General features: G+C 35.6%; 1 protein-coding gene across 4 annotated transcripts; it reads left to right on the top strand.

Moving 5' to 3' along the window:
- The first annotated feature begins 1,805 nt into the window (after positions 1-1,805).
- LOC111781257 (regulatory-associated protein of TOR 1-like) lies at positions 1,806-19,901 on the top strand. Of its 4 annotated transcripts, XM_023661751.1 has the most exons (24): positions 1,807-2,557; positions 4,132-4,234; positions 5,207-5,289; positions 5,369-5,527; positions 5,604-5,720; positions 5,871-6,010; positions 6,987-7,141; positions 7,221-7,365; positions 7,451-7,529; positions 11,702-11,803; positions 12,805-12,888; positions 13,000-13,110; positions 14,366-14,719; positions 14,817-15,003; positions 15,650-16,273; positions 16,411-16,740; positions 16,862-16,988; positions 17,293-17,417; positions 17,522-17,667; positions 17,853-17,957; positions 18,296-18,381; positions 18,840-18,924; positions 19,002-19,376; positions 19,548-19,901. In XM_023661751.1, the coding sequence occupies exons 1-23, from the start codon at positions 2,258-2,260 to the stop codon at positions 19,335-19,337; spliced, it is 4,083 nt and encodes a 1,360-aa protein (XP_023517519.1). In that variant the 5' UTR covers positions 1,807-2,257; the 3' UTR covers positions 19,338-19,376; positions 19,548-19,901. The 4 variants fall into 4 exon arrangements, with proteins under 4 accessions (XP_023517520.1, XP_023517519.1, XP_023517518.1 ...); XM_023661752.1 differs by having other exon boundaries at positions 1,806-2,557; positions 12,785-12,850; positions 19,002-19,901; XM_023661750.1 differs by having other exon boundaries at positions 19,002-19,901.
- Positions 19,902-20,419: the final 518 nt, after the last annotated feature.

The following is a 20,419-nucleotide window of genomic DNA, read 5'->3' as shown; positions in this document are numbered from 1 at the left end:
AACAAAGCTAAAATAGAAATTCTATTCTCAATTCCAAAATCTGATGTCTAATCAAAGAAAAGAAGGCTTTATATAGCCTTTACAAACCGTAACCTATGTGATACATAACTCCAAAATTAAATGGGCTAGTAAATGAGAAATACCCATAACCTCCATATTAAAATGGCTGGTTAATGGTGGAATATAGTAACCTATGTGGGTTACAATATAACCTTAACTCCTATATTTAAAACTAGCTTAAATATGAAAACAAATAGTTAAACTATAATTAAATAATGCAAATAATAAAATGGGCTTATTAGTCATCCTTGGACTATTGATAAATTCAGCGGAGTTCATTAAATGCAACTTAAAGTGCATTTAATTCATCTCTGTCTTGAAGCTCAACTTTGCATAACATATAAGGGAGGTCACCAACGTCTTCTAGAATTTCCTTTGATGAGCTCACCATAGCTTGAATATAACTGTATAAGGTTTGTTGTAGCTTCTTGGCTCTCGTCCTTGTAATTGGACCTTGAGGTATGGAAATTCCTTGGTCGTTGTTCATATCATTCTTTCTCGTATATATTAAGAGATACAAATCCGTTAATGACCGTTTCAGATATTTTGTACGAGAAAAATATATTTAAAAACATGTAACTCATTTATTCTTATTAAAAACATGTATATATGATCAGAAAATTCTATTTTTTTTTTAAATTTTATTTGTTTGGGTTGACTTGAATTTTATGAATAATTAAAAATTTCAAATTAGGCAATGGGTTGACTTTTTTTTATCCGGTCAACTTGACCATGGTGAAAATATAGTTACAATCAAACTAGACTTTTAAGATTATTATGAAGATTAAGAATATTTGACGTGAGAAGTTGCGACTCGCGAATATTTAAAATTTGAGTTTTTTAAAATTTTAATTATTAATGTAACGGGATAAGTATAATTATTAAAATAATTTAAAAAATAGAGTGATGGATTGAACCGTAAACTATATTCAAGTTGTTCGGGTCACAAACACGACCAACCCAAAATTTATGATTAGTCTAATTCATCGTAATAGTAAGTTAAAATTCTCGTTAATTTATACATAATTCAATTAGTTAAAAATAAAAATAAAATTATCGTATAAATATATTCCAATATTCGATTTTGATTATTTTAATAGTATTATATGACCATCAATAAGTGACATAAATAAGCTTTTGATTCCAAATGGAATTGTGCGTTATTCTATTGGTTCCTTTAATAGACCCACGTGGCTACTACAATACAATACAATGGGAGAAAAATAATTAATTTAGATTATTTAATTATTTATCTTTAAATTCTCGTTGGCTTTGCTTACGCAGCAAATCTGACCTCATTCTTCAAACCACAATCCCACCATTATATTTCTACCACACGCCATTTACATTAACCAATAATTCATCAAAGATATTATATTTATTAAACAATAATATATATATATATATATTTTAAAAATTAAATGTCATAAATTGTCGAAATCTCAATTTTATAACAATATCCATCTCGAATATTTATTTAAAATTATATCATAAATAAATATATATTTTTTTGTTGCTATTTTTTTTTTTGATAATATAATTTAAAATTTAATATTGTTTTAAAAATTACTAAAATTTTATTAACTCTTAAATATTAAACATTTACGAGTCCAGACATTTATTAGATATTTTTAAAATTTAAAATTTAAAATTAGAATAAAAAAATATTAAAAAAAAAAAGAGAGAAAAAATAAACCCACCAGAAAAGGCTTCTCTCTGCTTCTCAGTCTCTCTCTCTCTCTTGTGTTTGACAAAATGGTAATGCAAAAGAGGTGAGTTATTTATTTATTTATTTATTTTTATTTCCGTTGGTGCCGCCATTGTTCTGTGCGCCTCCATCTTCTTCTTCTCTTCTTCACCACCTAGGGTTATCCAGGCGATTTACAGAGAAGATTCATCTCTGAGTTTCGTTGGGTTTTACGAGCTGGATCCTCTCTCATTTCGCTGCTGAATCTCCACTCGCCGCTGGTCAAGCGGCTTCGTTGATTAGTTTCCAATTCGCTATTTTATTCTCCGGCGCCGAGTTTTACACAACGCACTTCTCTGTCGTTTCTCTTTACAACTTGATTTTTAACCGATCAAGAATCCGCGTTTTCAGGACTCTTTTGTGCTTTTCGTTATCCGGTTAAGAAGGGGTATGGTTGTAAGATTAGGGCAAGGGTGATTGGTTTTTGTGTTTGGAGGGTTTTGGATTTGGATGGCATTGGGGGATTTGATGGCCTCTCGGATTTCTCAATCTTCGCTGGAGGTAGTCTCGAATCACTTGGATGTCTGTGCTTCCAACCACGAGGACGATGGGGATTTGATTTCCTTAAGAAGGGATTCTGAGGCTGCGAGTAGTAGTTATGGCAATGCTGTTGTCACTACTGCTACAACCATGGTTTACTTGCCGCAGACTATGGTGCTATGTGAGCTTCGACACGATGCGTTTGAGGCTTGCGTGCCTGCCGGCCCATCTGATAGCGGATTGGTTTCGAAATGGAGACCGAAAGACCGAGTAAGCCGCTTATTTCTGTCTGAATTTCTTTTGTTGTTGTTTCCATTTCTTTACTGTTTTTGTCTATAATGACTGGATACACGCTCGATTATTTCAATTTTATTCATGGGGATTTCACTAGCTTATCATTCTCTAGAGTTTGTGCTCCATTGTTCAGTAATGCTACCTTTCGTAGACACCATTGTTGCAGTATGTAGAGTTATCTAAATTTCTTGTCGGGAAAAAAAGGGATTTATCTTAGTTTATTCGGAATATTAGCTGATAACACACGGGAAATTATATGAAATGATCGATTTGTGCATAGTAGATAGGAAGTTTAGCAATGGGGTCCTGTTAATAAGTATCTTAATTATTCGTTGTTCTGTAAATGCATATGGATATGTCTCGTATAACTGACATGAAATGAAGAATGCCATTGCTAATACGTCACCTATCCTCACTGAAGTATAACTTGTTTTTTGAATGTGGTGATCTTCTAGGGTGCTTATTCATTTGATCATGTATTAATTTGTCGATGTTGTGTTGTTGTTCGAAAATTCCAATTTAGTTTTGATTGTATAGAGATTCCAGAGCAATCATGATGTTTGTAGGCGCTTGAATGTCGAATGAGTCGTCTATACCTTATTATTCCAGCTTTGAGTCAGACTCTTGGAGGTCACAGTGAACAGTCCACCGCCGCCACCACCACCACCACACGCCACACTCATCCACTTAGCCACACTTTTTTGGACCATTTGGACAGTGAAGTTTTGTTTAAAACTTAATTCGAGCTTATGCACATGACACGTCTTTACTTCTTCTTCAGTGGCCTTTTATTTTTAACCTTGGTAAAAAAAAACTTGAAGATTAACAACATTGTCTGCGATGTTCAAGATTTAATTGTCTATTAATAGGATGAAACCAAAATTTGGAAGTTCTAAATGTAAAAACTTAATCAAATTAATTTGGAAGACAGCAAATTACTTAACTGTCGAAGAGGCAGTATTTATCTTTGTTTTGCTGATTCTACAATGAATGAAGTATACAAAGAAAACGAGATGGATACTCTGTTTTACTTTTTTTCTTTTGAGGTAGAAAAGATATGTACTAAATGTTTATTTGTATGGTATAGATATGTACAGGGATCTTTTTGGATGTAATGCCTAGGCGGTATAGTTTTTATCTGAATTTATGATCCACAAGTAGAAACCTGTGTCTCTTTTTTTATGTATGTGATTATAACTGTTAGGCTCTTTTGTAATATTCCATTACCCTGTGCCTCTAAGTTGTCTGTTCTCATCTTTTGTGGAATACCTATCTCCATTTCTTATAAAAAAATAATATATTTTTTTTCCTTGCATCTGCATCTTTATTTATGCGGCAATGTCTTTGAGGTGGCTTTTATTCTTCACTCCAATACTGGAAAATTTAATTTAGATTTATAGTCTACTCTTTATCGGGTCTTTCCGTTCCAGCATTTAAGTATGAAACGATTATTAATAAGTGGCAGGTTGGAGCTTTTATCTCAGTAGGAAATTGGAAGTATTGCTCGAGTCTTTGCAGCATATGTTTAATTGATACATTATTTAATGCAGATGAAGACAGGATGTGTAGCTCTAGTATTATGTTTAAACATCAGCGTTGATCCACCCGATGTAATTAAGATTTCTCCTTGTGCCAGAATGGAGTGCTGGATAGGTGCATATTTACATCATTACTGCTCTTCTTCTTTAATAAATGCTTCTATTTGAATTTCCTGTGATTCTGGTCTTTTATTTCTTAATAATAATTTTTTGTTTAATAAATCTGTTACTATAAATCACTTCAATTGTTGTGATCAGAAATATTGTCAAAAAGTCCATTCTGGTTAATTTTTTTTCTAGGCTTTCAAGGATGTAAAAAGATGTTTATGAATTTCTTTCACTGCTAGTTCATTTGTCTGGAATGTTTATGAGGTTTATCTAGTGTACATGAAGTGTAAAAGATGATGAAGCAATGGAGAAATATCATTTATTGAGGCTAGTATTTGGCATCAAATGTAAATTTGTATTCTTGACTATTTGATATATATGTATAAGACATATACAAACATATATGCATATTCATATATTTATCGTGTACACAGCTTTATTCATCATGTAATTCTGCATAATTCCTGTCTACACTGTTAGTACTGTAAATACATTTTCTTTTGGATATTTCATACTTTTTATTTGGTTGGAATTCTCTTAAATTTATTTTCACTCAAATAGTAGATGATGATGGCTGTCTTACTGTTTTGAAATCTGCACAATCCATTTCTACAGCTTGATGGAGACAGAAATTAGTACTTCGGAGTTTAAAACTAACGTTGTTTCTGAATTGGACCTTCTGTGGGTGGACCCTGGTGAATGAACATTGTGCATATTGTACATTAGGTTAGGCATCATGTTTCCATGTGAAATTGTTCACCCCAATTTCAGCTCAGCTCTGTTATTTTTCATGTTTACTACTGGTCTTAGGTCTGCCTTGCACTTTCTGTAGATGTTGTTTATGTGTTATTTCCATATCAATGCATTTGATTTCTTAGAAAGTAGAGATAAGATTGTGATAGGAGTCCGGATTCATATTTCTGTCTTGTTCCAGTTTAAAATTATCTTATGTCTGTTAATTTTTTTTTTCTTGTTGCAGATCCATTTTCTATGGCACCCCCTAAAGCACTTGAAACTATTGGAAAAACATTGAGTGTGCAGTATGAGAGGTGGCAACCCAGGGTGGAGACGATTAAGCCCAGCACTTTGTATGATTTCTTGTATTGCTATTCTATTTTCTAACTTGATGATACGTATGCAGGCTCGCTATAAAGTTCAGCTGGATCCCACCGTGGAAGAGGTAAAAAAACTTTGTAGTACATGTCGCAAGTATGCAAAGACTGAAAGGGTTCTCTTTCACTATAATGGGCATGGTGTTCCAAAGCCAACTGCTAGTGGTGAAATTTGGCTTTTCAACAAGGTCTATATCTTCATATATTCTAGTTTTTATGTTAATCCCTGTTATTGTCTTATTCTCATAGTTTTTCGTGGTGCAGAGTTATACCCAGTATATACCCTTACCTATTAGTGACCTGGACTCATGGTTGAAGACACCTTCAATTTATGTGTTCGACTGTTCTGCGGCTGGGATGATAGTCAATGCCTTCACTGAGGTACTTACTATCAACTATGTTTTCAGTCTTATTTATTGATCTGTTCTAATTTATCATCATCAGGAGCACTACTTTTCCCCCCCTTTTTTGACAAGATTCATGATGTTCATGTTCCACTCTTAATTTATTTAATATGTATTTTTTTTATAGCTTCACGATCCCTCTGGATCAAGGGATTGCATTCTGCTTGCAGCTTGTGAGTCACACGAAACTCTCCCACAAAGAGCTGAATTTCCAGCAGATGTTTTTACCTCTTGCCTTACAACACCAATTAAGATGGCTTTGAGATGGTGAACTTATTCTCTACTATTTATCTGTGATTAATACGCCTCTACATAATGTTCATAATTTTAGTGTCCAAGTTTATCTGCATTAGTTATGCCTACCAATTCTTCTTAACCGTATGGCTTTGAATTATAGACGTCGTAAAAAACAAGAGTGAAAGACCTACCCAACCCATCCTTTTACGTATGTGAATTAGGCCCTTGCTCTGGGTCGGGCAAGATTCCAGGTTGAGTAAAAAAACCCATGATGATATGATTCTAACTGTTCGTGGCATAGCGCCGCAGGACCTTTATTCTGATGGTGGTGGATTGTCGGAGGATATGAGGGATGGTATTAAAATGGAATAATTCCTCTTACAGGTGTTGGCTTACAAGACTAGGGCTCATAAACCCTTTCTTTCATTCATCAATAGGGTCCTGGTTGGTCACTTTTCTGAGGTGGGTTCAATAAGTGGAAGTCATAGAAAAAGAGATCTTTTGTAGCTGGTATCATTACTTTGTTTATGAAACATGGAAAATAGCCAAATATAAAATATACATTTCATAAAGAAATTCAAACTGGTTGATGTCAATTCAGATATAATAACTGAAGGATTTTGAAGAATCAGAAGAATACGAGGGATTTCATGTAGGAGGAGGCCGATTGGCAGGAGGTTTGCATCTGGTTAATTGGGAGGTGGGGAATTTGAGGAGATTTTGCTGAATCCTCTCTTCAGGGTGAAGGCAAAAAAATTCTTTGGCAGGCTTATTTTCTTTGCTATTGTATGGGAGATTTGGCTTGAGAGGAATCATATAATTTTTGGTGAGGGTGGTTGGTCTGAGTAGGAATTTATTAGGTTTTGGTGCCTCTGTTTGGGCTTTAGTGACTAAGGATTTTTGTAATTAGGTTTCACTCTTTTGTGTTGGAGACCCTTTTTGTTTATAACGTATTGGGCTTTTAATCGTTTTCTGGATGTTTACTTATTATGGAATATTTTCTCAGGTTCTGCAAACGTTCACTGCTCCGTGAGTCCCTTGATGATTTACTGATTGATAAAATACCTGGTCGGCAAACAGATCGGAAGACACTTCTTGGGGAATTGAATTGGATTTTCACTGCTGTCACTGATACAATTGCGTGGAATGTTCTGCCTCATGGTATTTTTCAGATTCACTCAACCAATGGTATCCTTTTTTTTTTCTTTCTTGTCGAAGCTAATGTATTATTTTGGTGCAGATCTATTTCAAAGGTTGTTCAGACAAGATTTGTTAGTTGCCAGTCTGTTCAGAAATTTTTTGCTTGCTGAGCGGATTATGCGATCTGCAAATTGTTCGCCTATTTCACATCCAATGTTGCCTTCAACCCATCAGCATCATATGTGGTAGAGTTTCAGAAATCCTTGATAGTTCGGTCTGTTAATGTTTATTGGTTCACTGATCCATTTGTGGACATTCTGCTTCTTTCAGGGATGCATGGGACATGGCTGCTGAGATTTGTCTTTCTCAACTTCCAGCATTGGTAGAAGATCCTAATTTGGAGTTTCAGGTCAGTCCGTAACAGATGTTTTTCTTATTTGGCCTGTTGAATCAACTTTTATTGGTTAGTGAAAGTTGCAATTCTAAATTAGCTGGCTGTTTTTCTTATTAATATTCACATAATAACGTATCCCATTTATTAGGGAGAAAGACTAACTAAATCTTAATCCCTAGATAATTTAAATAATCCAAATACCCCAAACAATAATCTAAATAAATCTAACAAGATAAATTAGAGAGGTCAACTATTTCCCTCGTTTAATGGAATTACGCAAATATCATTGACGCCCCCCTCAAGCTGAGTAATTGATATGATTCATTCTAAGCTTGGACTGGATAGGTTTATATGCTTGCATGACTTCAATGGTAGCTATGGAGGCTCCGAATAAATTTGTCAATAGTAGCTATGAAGGCTATGAATAAATGACCTAGGTGTGGGTCGATTGTTTTCTCAAGTAACTACATGTTGTATAGATCATTCAATTGCTAGTAATTACAAGTAGTATAGATCATAATTCCTTAGCAAGTCCAATCGTCTGTCTCAAGATCTGGTTCTTTTGAGGTTGTCAAGACACTGGAACTCGATGGTTTGTTGAGAGAGTTCAATTATATCCTCAATCTCTCAATCTCTTCGTTATTGAGTCTACTAGTCTCCAAAATTGGTGACTTTTGTTCTAATTTGGGTTCTTTTGTGTTGTCTTCCTTGTTCCCCAAACCATGCTTTTGTGAGCCTCCTCGATTATCCCATTCATGGTTGGGAGGTTTTCCATTCAACTTCCAACAACTCTCTTTCGTGTGTTGTGGTTTCTTTTAGTAGGTACACCATGAATTGTCTTTCTTACTCTTCATTGGTTGTCTCCTCCGTTGTGGTTATCTCTTCCATTGTTTCCATCTTTCTATATAGCAAAAACTTATACATTTAAATTGAATTGTTTATCAAGCATAAGGCTCCGTTTGCTATCTTTTGCTTGAATAAGAGAAATTGTTTCTTCTAGGGATGGTGATTCCTCTTTTCTGATGATTTGTACACGGTCTTGGTCAAACTCATTGGGCAGACTTACCGAAAAGTCATAAACATGATCTGCTTCAATAAATTTCTTCAGGATTAGGGCATCTGCAGTGTAATTCATCTTGAATACACGATAATAATCGAGTTCCTGCCAAAATGTTTGCAAGGCATTGACATATAGAGGGACAATTTTTTTCTTCTTGCTTCATGGCTCAAGTCTTGTCCTTACTTTCATACACCTGAGCAACATCTCTAGCTTTGGAGTAAGTGCGATGAATGGAATCCAATATGACTTGTGCATTTTGTAAAAACATACATGTATCACTAATGGATGATTCGATAGAATCACACGAGCCATGACATTATCATGGAGTCTTCCTCGTCCCATGCAGTAAATCTGGGATCTGTCTTTGCTTGTCTTGGTCTGAGGTGTTGGAGTTTTCCCTTTTCCTTAAGGCATGTCTACACGATTTCAGACCATTTGAGGAAGCTTTTTCTGTTAGTCGATATGATAATCGGATGGGTTGAAGGTCACCCTTCTTTTGGCCGGTAAGAACTTCCTTTGAGATTTTCAGTACTTCTTACATGATGAACTAGTGGATCTTAATCTAGAGAGAAATTAGTATGAAACAAAGTCACGACAAGAAGAATCCTGAAGTGGTGGGTTTGTGGAATAGTGATGGTTATGGTGCGTGATGTGACCATAGGCTTGTTGAAGTCATGAAATACCCGTTTAAGTTTAATATGGGCTTGTGGAAAGTTTGAAACGGAAGAGTAGAAATATGGAAACGTAGGCTTTGTATGGGCTAAACAAATTTGGAAACAGTAACAATGAAATGAAATGTGGAATGTTTGGGGAAAGTGTGAGATCCCACATTGGTAGGAGAGGAGAACGAAACATTCCTTATAAGGGTGTGGAAACCTCTCCCTGGTAGATGCGTTTTAAAACCTTGAGGGGAAGCCCAGAAGAGATAGCCAAAGAGGGCAGAGTATTCGCTAGCGGTGGAGCTGGGTTATTACAAATGGTATCAGAGTCAGACACCGAACGTCAGGGAGGACGTTGGGCCCCCAAGGGAGTGGTGTGAGATCCCACATTGGTTGGAGAGGAGAACGAAGCCTTCCTTTTAAGGCTATGGAAACCTCTCCTTGGTAGACGCATTTTAAAACCTTGAGTGAAGCCCAGAACGGAAAGCCCATAGAGAAAATATTTGCTAGTGGTGTGCTTAGGCTGTTATAGAAAAAGTTTGATGTGGATGTGGGTTTGCAGAAATCTGGAGACAATGGCTATGAAACAGTGGGTTTGCGGTAGAAACAGTGGGCTGATAGAAAGATTGCGGAAGAGTTGTTTATCGGAAATCTTCAATAAGAGTGAATCTGCGGAAAGTCTGCAGAAAATCTGGAAAGTCCTTTGGTGAAACTATAGATGATCATCAACAATGAACGCTTCACCAATTGAGTTAGAGTTTTTGGTTCTAGTGATTTTCTAGAAATGAAAGACTCTTGATATCATGTTACAATCCTAAATACGCTAGATATTGTGTAGCAATAATCTAAATAAATCCCTAAATGCTAGGTAACAATAATCTAAATAAATCTAACTCCAGCCATATAAATTAGAGAGTTCAACTATTTTTCTTATTTAATGGGATTATACAAATATCCTTCAACATAGGTTACAAAGGAAGGTAAAAAATTCCTTGTATTACGTATAAGGTCAAACTCTCCAATGGAACTTACAAAAATAGACCCCAATTTTAGTTAATTATGAAGGGAGTGCGTGTAGATGCTAAATTAGCTGTCAATATTTGTTAGCTGTGCAAATTTAAAAGGGAACATGAAAATTTGATGATTCCTATACTTCTTTTCATTTTTTTTCTGTTTATGGGGAGCATAGTTTGTTATTTCTTTCTTATCAAATGATCTTAAGTACTGATTTGATAGCATTCATTCATGCTCCTTTGATATTATCTTAAAAGGGTTGCTACATAACAATTGAAGTAAATTTCCATCCCAAAAGTAACCCACAAAAGTTAAAAAATTTGTGGCTTGCGGAAGTGTGCTTCAAATTTTGTTCCTAAAAAGGACATCACTCTGAAAAGGTGAAGTTCTTCAAAAGCCATTAGCACAAGCAAAAATCTTCAAAAGAAGATTGCCTTACATTATTCTTTCTCCAAATTGGTGTCCATTATGCAAGAAAGGAAACAAATCACAAAGTCACTTATTTATGCATGCATATACTCTCAGAACTTCTTGACAATGATTCTCAATATATTCGGATGACATCTCACATTTCCTATAGAGGTAAAAGGTCTATTGAACATGGACTTAACGTACCACCCATTCAAGAATGCAAAAACCCTAATACGGAAAAACCTCATCATTACTTTCTTTTGGAATTTGTGGAAAGAAAGAAATCAAAGAATATTCGTTTAAAAGACACAAACTTATACAAAACTCTTTGACGATTGTTTATCAAGCTATATCTTGGTGTAAGCTTTCTAATATTTTTACTTACTTTCCTCATTGTAAATTGGGAAGGTATTTTATAATCATCATAGATATTACATTCCTTTTGTAAATTTCAATCATTAGGAAAACTGTCTCTTATAAAAAAAGAAAATTGTTCCTGAATGAACAAAGGAAGAAAGACAAGCTGTTGTATAAAAAAGGAAAATTAGGATTCAAGGCGTACTCGAGGCATCCATTTTTTTTTTGTTGTATTTAGGTGACAAAGACAAGCTGTCTGAATGAAAACTTAATCCTTTCTAGGTCACTTTTGGTTTCAAGTTTATTTGATAAGTTCTTCTGCTAAGCTTCTTCCGATTAACTATGTAGACCAAACCTACCCTCCACTATGTTAACTTTTTCAAGTGGTAGTGAAATGGACCGATTAACTATGTTAATTTTGAGCCCATCAATTTAAAAGCTACAGCCTTGTAGACCAAACCTACCCTCCACTACTTCTAAATCAAGTTCAGAAAAAATCCGATTAACTGTGTTAATTTTTTCAAGTGGTAGTGAAATGGACCCAAAATAGGTCCCTCGTTTCCCGCATCTAAAGGTTGTTGTTTAAAATTATCCTCACACATATCTGTTTCACCATTACCAAATTCTATGACTAAAAAGTCATCCTTTAAATCAGTAATTAAAATTTCTTCTTTGTAATGTTCCAGCCAAGTCCATTTTTCACGGAACAGTTGAAAGCTTTTGAGGTATGGCTTGATCATGGATCCGAAAGTAAGAAACCCCCAGAACAGTTGCCTATTGTCCTTCAGGTACCAAAAGCCATCATCTTCTTTATTTATTTATTTCTTTTTTGGTATTTGTCTTTTCTGGATTATTGTTGTTGAATTTTGTTATTTTTTTGAATTGTGTGCATATGCCTTCTTTTAGTTACTTTTAGCTGCCATTACTTCAAAATGTTAGCATTGTGTCTAGAGAGCTGTTGTACGATATCCTATTCTCTAATGAAGTTCAGTTATTCATAAAAAAAAAAATCAGGTTCTCTATTCCATCATTGTGACTAAATCTTTCCTGCTCAACTCCTTTGTTGGACTTGGAACTGGTTTGATGAACAGCTATGCAACCTGTCAATGTGAACGGATACTGTCTTGGAGCTTATATTTGAAAAGTGTCTTTAACATTCCCACTCCTCATATTTAATCTTGTTAGCAATGTGTATGAAAAATGTTGTTTTACCATACTTTTCCATGCTTATTTTTTTACTGGGCTCTGGGACTTTCTACTTTTTTTGTTGGATGCTTGATTTTAGCACAAGACTATTGCCAAACTCTCTTTAAGTTATTGATCCTTAATTTTTGCTGGAAGGACTGCCAAACCAAACTTCTACTAAAAAAATGGAAGAAAACAAGAGCATGCAAAAGAAAAAAAAAAAGGGACTCCAATAATAAAGAACAAGACAATTTATCTTTTGCTGGAAGGAATAATCCTTAGGTCTAGACTTACCCATATCAAAATCTGTTATGTTCCTTCCTATGCTAGCTCTGTTTGTGTATTAATAATATGCATCATTATGGTCATTTTGCACTCGGATGGTGAAGCTGCCATCAATATTATGTGGCGAGATGCTTGTAGAAAAGACCGTTTTCTTTGTCATTGTGCACTTGATTTCCTTGATTTGATTTGTTCTCAATGTATGCTACAGCTATTGATTTCATCCGTCTCCATAGAGTAACCTCGTTTTCCATAGAGTGAACAATTTTTCTTTCTTTTGAATTTTTTCTGTATAATCACAGCAGAGTGACCTTTGTCATAGGTTTTACTCAGCCAAGGACATCGACTCAGGGCGCTGGTTCTTCTTGGTAAATTCCTTGATATGGGACCTTGGGCTGTAGATCTGGTAGTCTCACTCAAGATTTTGCCAATTATTACTGTGTTGTTTGTTTCTTCTCCTTTTTATACTTCCCTCTCGGGGACAACTATTGCTAGTTGCTAATAAATTCCTTGTTAGGCATTGTCTGTTGGAATATTCCCATATGTTCTGAAGCTTCTGCAGACAACAACACCGGAGCTGCGACAAATACTGGTTTTTATATGGACAAAGATTCTTGCCCTAGATAAGGTATAAACATATTTAGGTTGTTCTTTTGCAATTGTGACTTGAATTTTATGGGACAACTAAGATCCCTTTTTTTTAATAAGTAATTTTTTTGATACTGCTTCGTCTTGGAGGTGCTTAGTTAAGGAAATCTGTAATTACCCACTTTTTGTGGTGCCAACCAGCAAGTGTTTTTGCAATTTTGTTCGTTTGTTCTTGGGAGGGTACCTCAATTTTATCATCTCCGTGATCTTTAAATAATCTTTCTTTAGTGATATGGATTTTGTTCTCACTTAAATAGTTTTGCAAATGTAAGGATACATGTTATTTGTCCTATCCCTTATGTATGTGTGTCATAGTGCTTGCCTTGTACGTATCTGTGTTTTTCGCCCTTTCCTTTATGTGTGGAAATTTTAGTTTCATGTCTATGGTCTCTTACTTTATTTTCATTTTATTGATTCTCATATCTAATGTTTATGTTTCTCATTAAAAAAATCGTAGTATTATGTTTTGGAATAAAATAACTAATATCTAAATCTTCAATCTATTTATTTCTTTCTTGGTTCTTTCCGTAATTATACAGCCCTAATGTGTCATGGTTTGTGTAGATGTATAGAGTGGCTTTTTGAAAATTGTCTTTGAAGATTCATGATCAACATTTTATTTGGTATACCCGTTTGAGTAGGGTTTTCTTTCTAGACAAACCATCAACTGCATTCTTAGAAAAAAATTTCAAAGCTACTCATATAAAATGTGTAAAGTCAAATACTTCCCAGAATTTCCGTCTTTCCCAACATAATCATAGTTGTAGACAAACAGCCGAACAGTTAGAAATATGAATTAAAGGAGTAGTGGTAGGAATTTCAAAACATTCATGTCCAAAGTTATTTATGGAATAGCCATTTTGGTTTCTGAAATCAACAAATGACGAGGGTATATTTGAACAACGGCATACCACATGGCTTGTTTGAAAATAAACTCTTTTTAGAGGACAAATATGATAATTTTTAATAAAAGTATTTGTGTTTGAGTTGTCAATTTTCAGTTTCATAATACTCTTACCCTAGATTTTCTCTAAAGAATATGGAATCCTTCTTCTTGGTTCATATTGAGAAGTTGGTCTATTGGGCGACTTTTAGCTTTTCGAAAATTCTTTCATGCTGTTTTTTCCTTTTGAATCTCTCTCTCTCTCTTTCTCTCTCTATGCCATTCATTTTATTCTACCTTTGTTGTGGGCAAATTATTCTGTATGGTAACTATGACTCTTCTGGAATGGCAGTCTTGCCAGGTTGATTTAGTAAAAGATGGTGGCCATACATACTTCATCCGCTTTCTTGATACTTTGGAAGCTTACCCAGAACAGCGTGCAATGGCTGCATTTGTTTTAGCTGTAATTGTTGATGGACACAGGCGAGGCCAGGAAGCATGCATTGAAGCTAATTTAATCCATGTTTGTTTGAAGTATCTTCGGAATAAAACACCGATTGATGGACAAACTGAGCCCCTATTTCTTCAGTGGCTATGTCTTTGTCTGGGGAAACTGTGGGAAGATTATATAGATGCGCAAATAATAGGATTGCAGGCTGATGCCCCTGCTGTCTTCACTTCTTTGTTGGCCGAGCCCCAACCAGAGGTTCATAATTTATTCTGTCCTCTATACTTTTTGGATATTTTAGTATATATACCCTTAGGCCTAAAGTGTATATCTCAAATGTAGATTTCAATTTCAGGTTAGGGCTTCAGCTATTTTTGCACTTGGTACCCTACTTGATGTAGGGAGCGATTCATCTAGAGATGGCGTTGGTGATGATGATTGTGATGATGATGAAAAGATTAGGGCTGAAACCAGTATTGTTGGAAGTCTATTAAGTGTTGTTTCAGATGGAAGTCCACTTGTTAGGGCTGAGGTTGCTGTTGGTATGAGTTCATTCCCTCATTTTCTGCTTATATTTTTGCTGCCTCTGGGTGGTTAAGTCGAATTCTGTTGCTAGATCTGTTCAAATGAAAATTTGGCTGAAAAATTTGAAGGCCCTTTGTAATTTTCTTGGCATTTGGCCAGCTTTCTTCCCTTCTTTTTTGTGAATAGATCTTGAATAATTTTTTCTTATTTGACATAAAGTTGATTGGGTTGAACTGTGTGGTGACGTCTGGAAGTAGTAAGAATCAGCCACTGTACGTCATAGTTTTTGTGCTTTTTGAGGTTCGCAGTTGTTGAAGGATTGATGTTAGTCGGATACGATTAGGAGTTTATTATCCTATCATAGATTGTAATACAATCTGACTTTGATGTCTACGACTTTCCAGTATGCATTCAGTGGGCTTATTGTTGAGATCTTGTATGCTGTAACCTATGGGTTTCTGGTCTGAACTTTTATTGACGATGTATACTGTTTTAGAGAGCACACACTGCAACCTCCAAAATCAAGGCTGTGTATCGTTAGTTTTATTCTTTCACTAATAGGTTTTCTGTCTCCTGAAAATCAGTTTGGGTTTTTAGTTGGGTGCGCTGGATATGTGCTGTGTTTTGGCTCGTAATGATTTCAAAATGTTTGTGCTTTTACAGCCCTTGCTCGCTTTGCCTTTGTCCACAACAAGCACCTCAAGTCAATTGCTGCGACATATTGCAAGCCCCACTGTAATTCTTTATTAAGTTCTCTACCCTCCTTGGCTCACCTAAGAAGTACGGGGGCTGCTTATACTAATTCGAATCAACATGTGCCTCATGCAAGCATTGTTTCCTCTCAAATTGGCCCATTGTTGAGATTTGGAAATGAAAACTCACCTTTAGTTAGAGATGGAAGGGTCTCCACCAGTAGTCCTCTTGCTAATACTGGAGTGATGCATGGATCTCCACTTTCAGATGATTCATATCAGCATTCGGATTCTGGAGTTTTGCATGAAGATACAGTGAGCAATGGTGCCGTTAATCATTCAAGGCCCAAACCTCTAAATAATGCATTGTATTCACAATGTGTTTCGACTATGTGTACTTTAGCCAATGACCCATCTCCTCGTATTGCAAGCCTTGGTAGGCGGGTTTTGTCAATTATTGGTATTGAACAAGTTGTAACAAAACCTGTAAAATCCAATAGCAGCGGTCTTAAGCCTACTGATGGGACAGCAGCATCTCAGCCTCCTAGTTTTGCTGGATTAGCTCGTTCATCTTCATGGTTTGATATGAATGGAGGTATGGTTACTTTGGTTGACTCTGCATTATATACCATTGCAGATCAATTTTAAAAAAGTTGAGTCATTATTAGTGCTTATAATTGTGACTTCGTCTCCATTTTCTTCCTGATTTTGAAAATGTGGTTCTATGTTCAGGTCATTTGCCTTTAACTTTCCGTACTCCTCCAGTCAGCCCTCCCAGACCAAGTTACTTGACGGGCATGCGAAGAGTTTGCTCATTAGAGTTCCGTCCTCAGCTAATGAATTCTCCTGACTCGGGGTTAGCTGATCCACTATGGGGCTCAGGTGGAACTTCAGGAACATCTGAGCGCAGTTTTCTTCCACAATCAACCATCTATAACTGGAGTTGTGGCCATTTCTCAAAGCCTCTTCTCCCTGCTGCTGATGATGGTGAAGAAATATTTACTAGAAGAGAGGAGAGGGAGAAATCTGCACTGGAACGTATAGCAAAATGCCAACATTCTCGTAGGCCACTTGTTCAATTTTAATTTTATTCACTATATTCAGTTTTCTCGTCACTGAATTTAATAGAGGATCTGTCTTTTGTCTTCTCTTCTTTCTTTTTTTAAAATAAAATATTCATCAGCTGTTAGTAAGCTGAGCAACAATCCAATTGCTAGCTGGGATACAAAGTTCGAAATGGGCACAAAAAAATTATTGCTGCAACCATTCTCACCCATCGTTGTTGCTGCCGATGAGAAAGAACGAATTAGGTATGGGTTGCTTTCATTTATTTACTTCTTGCTGCAGAAGATTTCTAGTAGATTGTGTTGCTGACTCAAGATAGAAATAGATAACCTTTACATTTGCTCAATTTCCAAGTCACTTATGGCAAAACATTTAGTTTCTAGCTCTACCATTTGTCTATTGTCCTGATTACGTTTTGGAGACTACTACAAAATTGGAAGTCAGTTTTAGGTCACACATATCAAAATAAGTGTGGTTCATCAATTGTTCAAGGCTTTTCCCTAACCATTTTACAGGTTGTTACCCTCTAACTTTTTGGCATGTCTCCAGGGTCTGGAATTACGAAGAACCTGCCCTTCTCAACAGTTTTGACAACCATAATTTTCTTGACAAAGGGATTTCGAAACTCTGTCTTGTGAATGAGCTTGATGATAGTTTGCTATTGGCTGCTTCATGTAATGCTTTCTTTTTCCTGCAATTTTTTTTATTAATTTTCAGGGTCAGTCATATAATTTTTGAGTTTCATTAGTGTGCCTTCAACTTTTCTGATATTCCTCAGGCGATGGAAGTATTCGTATTTGGAAAGATTACACTCTGAAGGGAAAACAGAAGCTTGTAACTGCATTCTCCGCAATCCAGGGGCACAAACCTGGTGTTCGTAGTGTAAATGCTGTTGTGGATTGGCAACAACAATCTGGATATCTGGTATGTATTTAATTTAGATTCTATCACCCGCTGTTCCTAAAAAACGCAGAGAATATATATATATATATATATATATATATATATATATATATATATATATATATATATATATATTTATTTATTTATTTATTGTTTCTTGTTGGTATATTACCGAAGGTCTTTGTGTTTTGTTATCTGGTTTGCAGTATGCTGCTGGGGAGATATCGGCGTCTATTATGCTTTGGGACCTTGACAAGGAGCTGCTTGTTAAGCCTATTCCTTCATCATCAGATTGCAGCATCTCAGCATTGGTGAGTTTCACTGTTCACACTACTTTTTGGATATAGCAGGTTACTCCTCCTATTTTGAGTCATCTTGAACTGCTTATAAACATGGCTTATTATCATACTTCTTATGCATTGCTTTGTGAATAATTGGGAATTGTTTTGAGAGTTGATAGTCGAACGGTTAGTCTTTGTTTGGTGATTTTTTTTCTTCTCCTCTTTGCCTTTAATATTTATACTTGCTAAGCTTGTTATATTTTGCTTTAGCTTTCGACATTGTTAGTTCTGTTTTAAATGCTTAGTTTTATGAAGCTTGTTATATATGCACATATATTTAAAGAACTCTTATTTTCATGCTTTTGCAGTGTGCTTCTCAAGTTCATGGGGGTCGGTTTGCAGCTGGTTTCTTAGATGGTTCTGTTAAGCTTTATGATGCTCGCACTCCTGAAATGTAAGCATATTTTCTCTTCTCGATGCATTTGTATGAATAGTCATCAATTGGTTAAGTTTTTCATGACTTGCTCGCACCCCTGAAATGTAAGCATTTTTTAATGTTTGTCATGAAATTAATCAGTGTTGTGTTTAAGGGGTCAAATAAGGAACTCAGTGGACTTATAGTTTTCTACCATTCACTGGGAGACGAGAATTGATAATATAAGAAAGACGTAGATGTATAAAATGAATTAAATGGTTCATTGTTCAATATGTTGTAGTCCTAATTTTTCTTATCATTTTTGTTTATGTTAAATTAAATATTTCTGAAAACGTCGTAATAAGAAAAATTGTCACAATAAGACTTGTAAAAATGTTGTGAAATTGTTACATTGAACCCAATGTTTGTTAATATTTTGCCAATCCGAACATAACTCAGTGGATATCACTTACTAACCCTCTTATCTTAATTCGTAGGCTTGTCTGCACAATGCGCCCACATATTCAAAAAGTAGAGAAGGTCGTCGGGATTGGCTTTCAGCCTGGACTCGATTCGTCAAAGGTGAACAAATTTCTTGGCTGTTGCTTCATTATCATTTGAAGTGTAAATTTTAATGCTTCTTTCAATGTGCCTTCCAGATTGTCAGTGCCTCTCAGGCCGGTGATATTCAGTTTCTGGATATCAGAAATCAGAGGGACAAATATCTAACCATCGATGCTCACCGAGGTTCACTTACAGCATTAGCCGTTCATAGACATGCTCCTATCTTAGCTAGTGGCTCGGCGAAACAGCTGATTAAGGTTTTCAGTCTAGATGGCGATCAACTAGGCACCATTAAATACCATCCTACCTTCATGCCCCAGAAGATTGGTTCTGTAAGCTGTCTTACCTTTCACCCGTACGAGGAGCTGCTCGCTGCTGGAGCATCAGATGCTTGTGTATCTATTTATGCAGATGACACCTCTCAAAGATGATGAGATCGATTTCCGAGTGTCAGGTTGGACACTGAAGTGGTATGTGCGCATCGATTTTATTATGGGTTGTTTATGCAGTTCCATATTGTCCTTGTCATTGTCGAGTGCGATTCGACGATATGTTGAGCTGCCCCATTCTTTGCTTTTAGCTCGTGGAAACCTCCATCATTGACAGTGTAAGCTATAAATTTATTGGCTTCTGATGTACAGGTTCACAGCTGATGAGGAACAAAAATCCATCATATTTATTGGGGCTTTGGCAAATAAATCTGTTGTATAGTTTAGGTGGGTGTAAATATTTCCATTGTTCATCCTCTCTTCTGGTGTGTTTGTCGTTCAATTTGTAAAAGGCTGTCGACTCTTTTTATCGTTTTCGTTGTCGTAGCATTGCATATGGACGTATCTCCTGAAATTCTGGAGTTCGTTGCGACCATATTCGATCGGTGTTGAATTATTGGTTTCACTTTGCCCCTTCATTAACCATTATGTAACTTGTAATTATGTTGCATAGTTTGATCTGCTTTTCTCTTGTTGATTTTGTGAATATATAATGCTTTTTCCCTTTTGAGTTTCTACTACAGATTGGATTCATTAGCCATTGCAAAGCTTAGTGATCAACGAGGTACTTGTACTCGTGAACGAGCTTAGGGTCTTATTTCAACGATCTCGAAAAATCTTTTGCGCGTAGGATTCCAGTCGGTTACGTCTCGTTTTATAACGTTTTGGTTTTGGTTTATGGTTCTTGTTTCTTATTTATTTTCATCAGTGATCCTTTAGTTATTATTATTTTTATTTAACTCTGATTTTCCCTCAATTTTGGTACATTTTAAACTTTTTTTTTATCAAGTAAATAATTTATTTAAATATTTCCCGTTTGCCTTTTATTTTCACTTTTTTATTCTCTCTTTTTAGATTGATTTCTGCAGACTTGGAAAACAATGAATTTTTAAGGGAAAAAAATAAAATAAATTTAAAGTTCATGAAATGTGAGTATGTTCGATTGTCTAACCTTCAATGAATTTCTCGTTACCAAGTTGACGTTAAAATATACATATCAACCACGATTGTGTCATAAATTAATG

This window comes from Cucurbita pepo, chromosome LG19, assembly GCF_002806865.2.
Source record: "Cucurbita pepo subsp. pepo cultivar mu-cu-16 chromosome LG19, ASM280686v2, whole genome shotgun sequence".
Classification (NCBI taxonomy): domain Eukaryota; kingdom Viridiplantae; phylum Streptophyta; class Magnoliopsida; order Cucurbitales; family Cucurbitaceae; genus Cucurbita; species Cucurbita pepo.
Note: the sequence above shows the minus strand (reverse complement) of the source record. Positions and strands in the feature narration are given on the sequence as shown.

What these genes read in the sequence shown, in the direction of transcription:
- LOC111781257 (XM_023661751.1), top strand. Translation starts at nt 2,258, where the DNA reads ATGGCATTGGGGGATTTGATGGCCTCTCGGATTTCTCAATCTTCGCTG. An exon ending in GTGGAATGTTCTGCCTCATG is followed by an intron (nt 7,142 to 7,220) that starts GTATTTTTCAGA and finishes ATTTTGGTGCAG; the next exon opens with ATCTATTTCAAAGGTTGTTC. An exon ending in ATTGCAGCATCTCAGCATTG is followed by an intron (nt 17,958 to 18,295) that starts GTGAGTTTCACT and finishes ATGCTTTTGCAG; the next exon opens with TGTGCTTCTCAAGTTCATGG.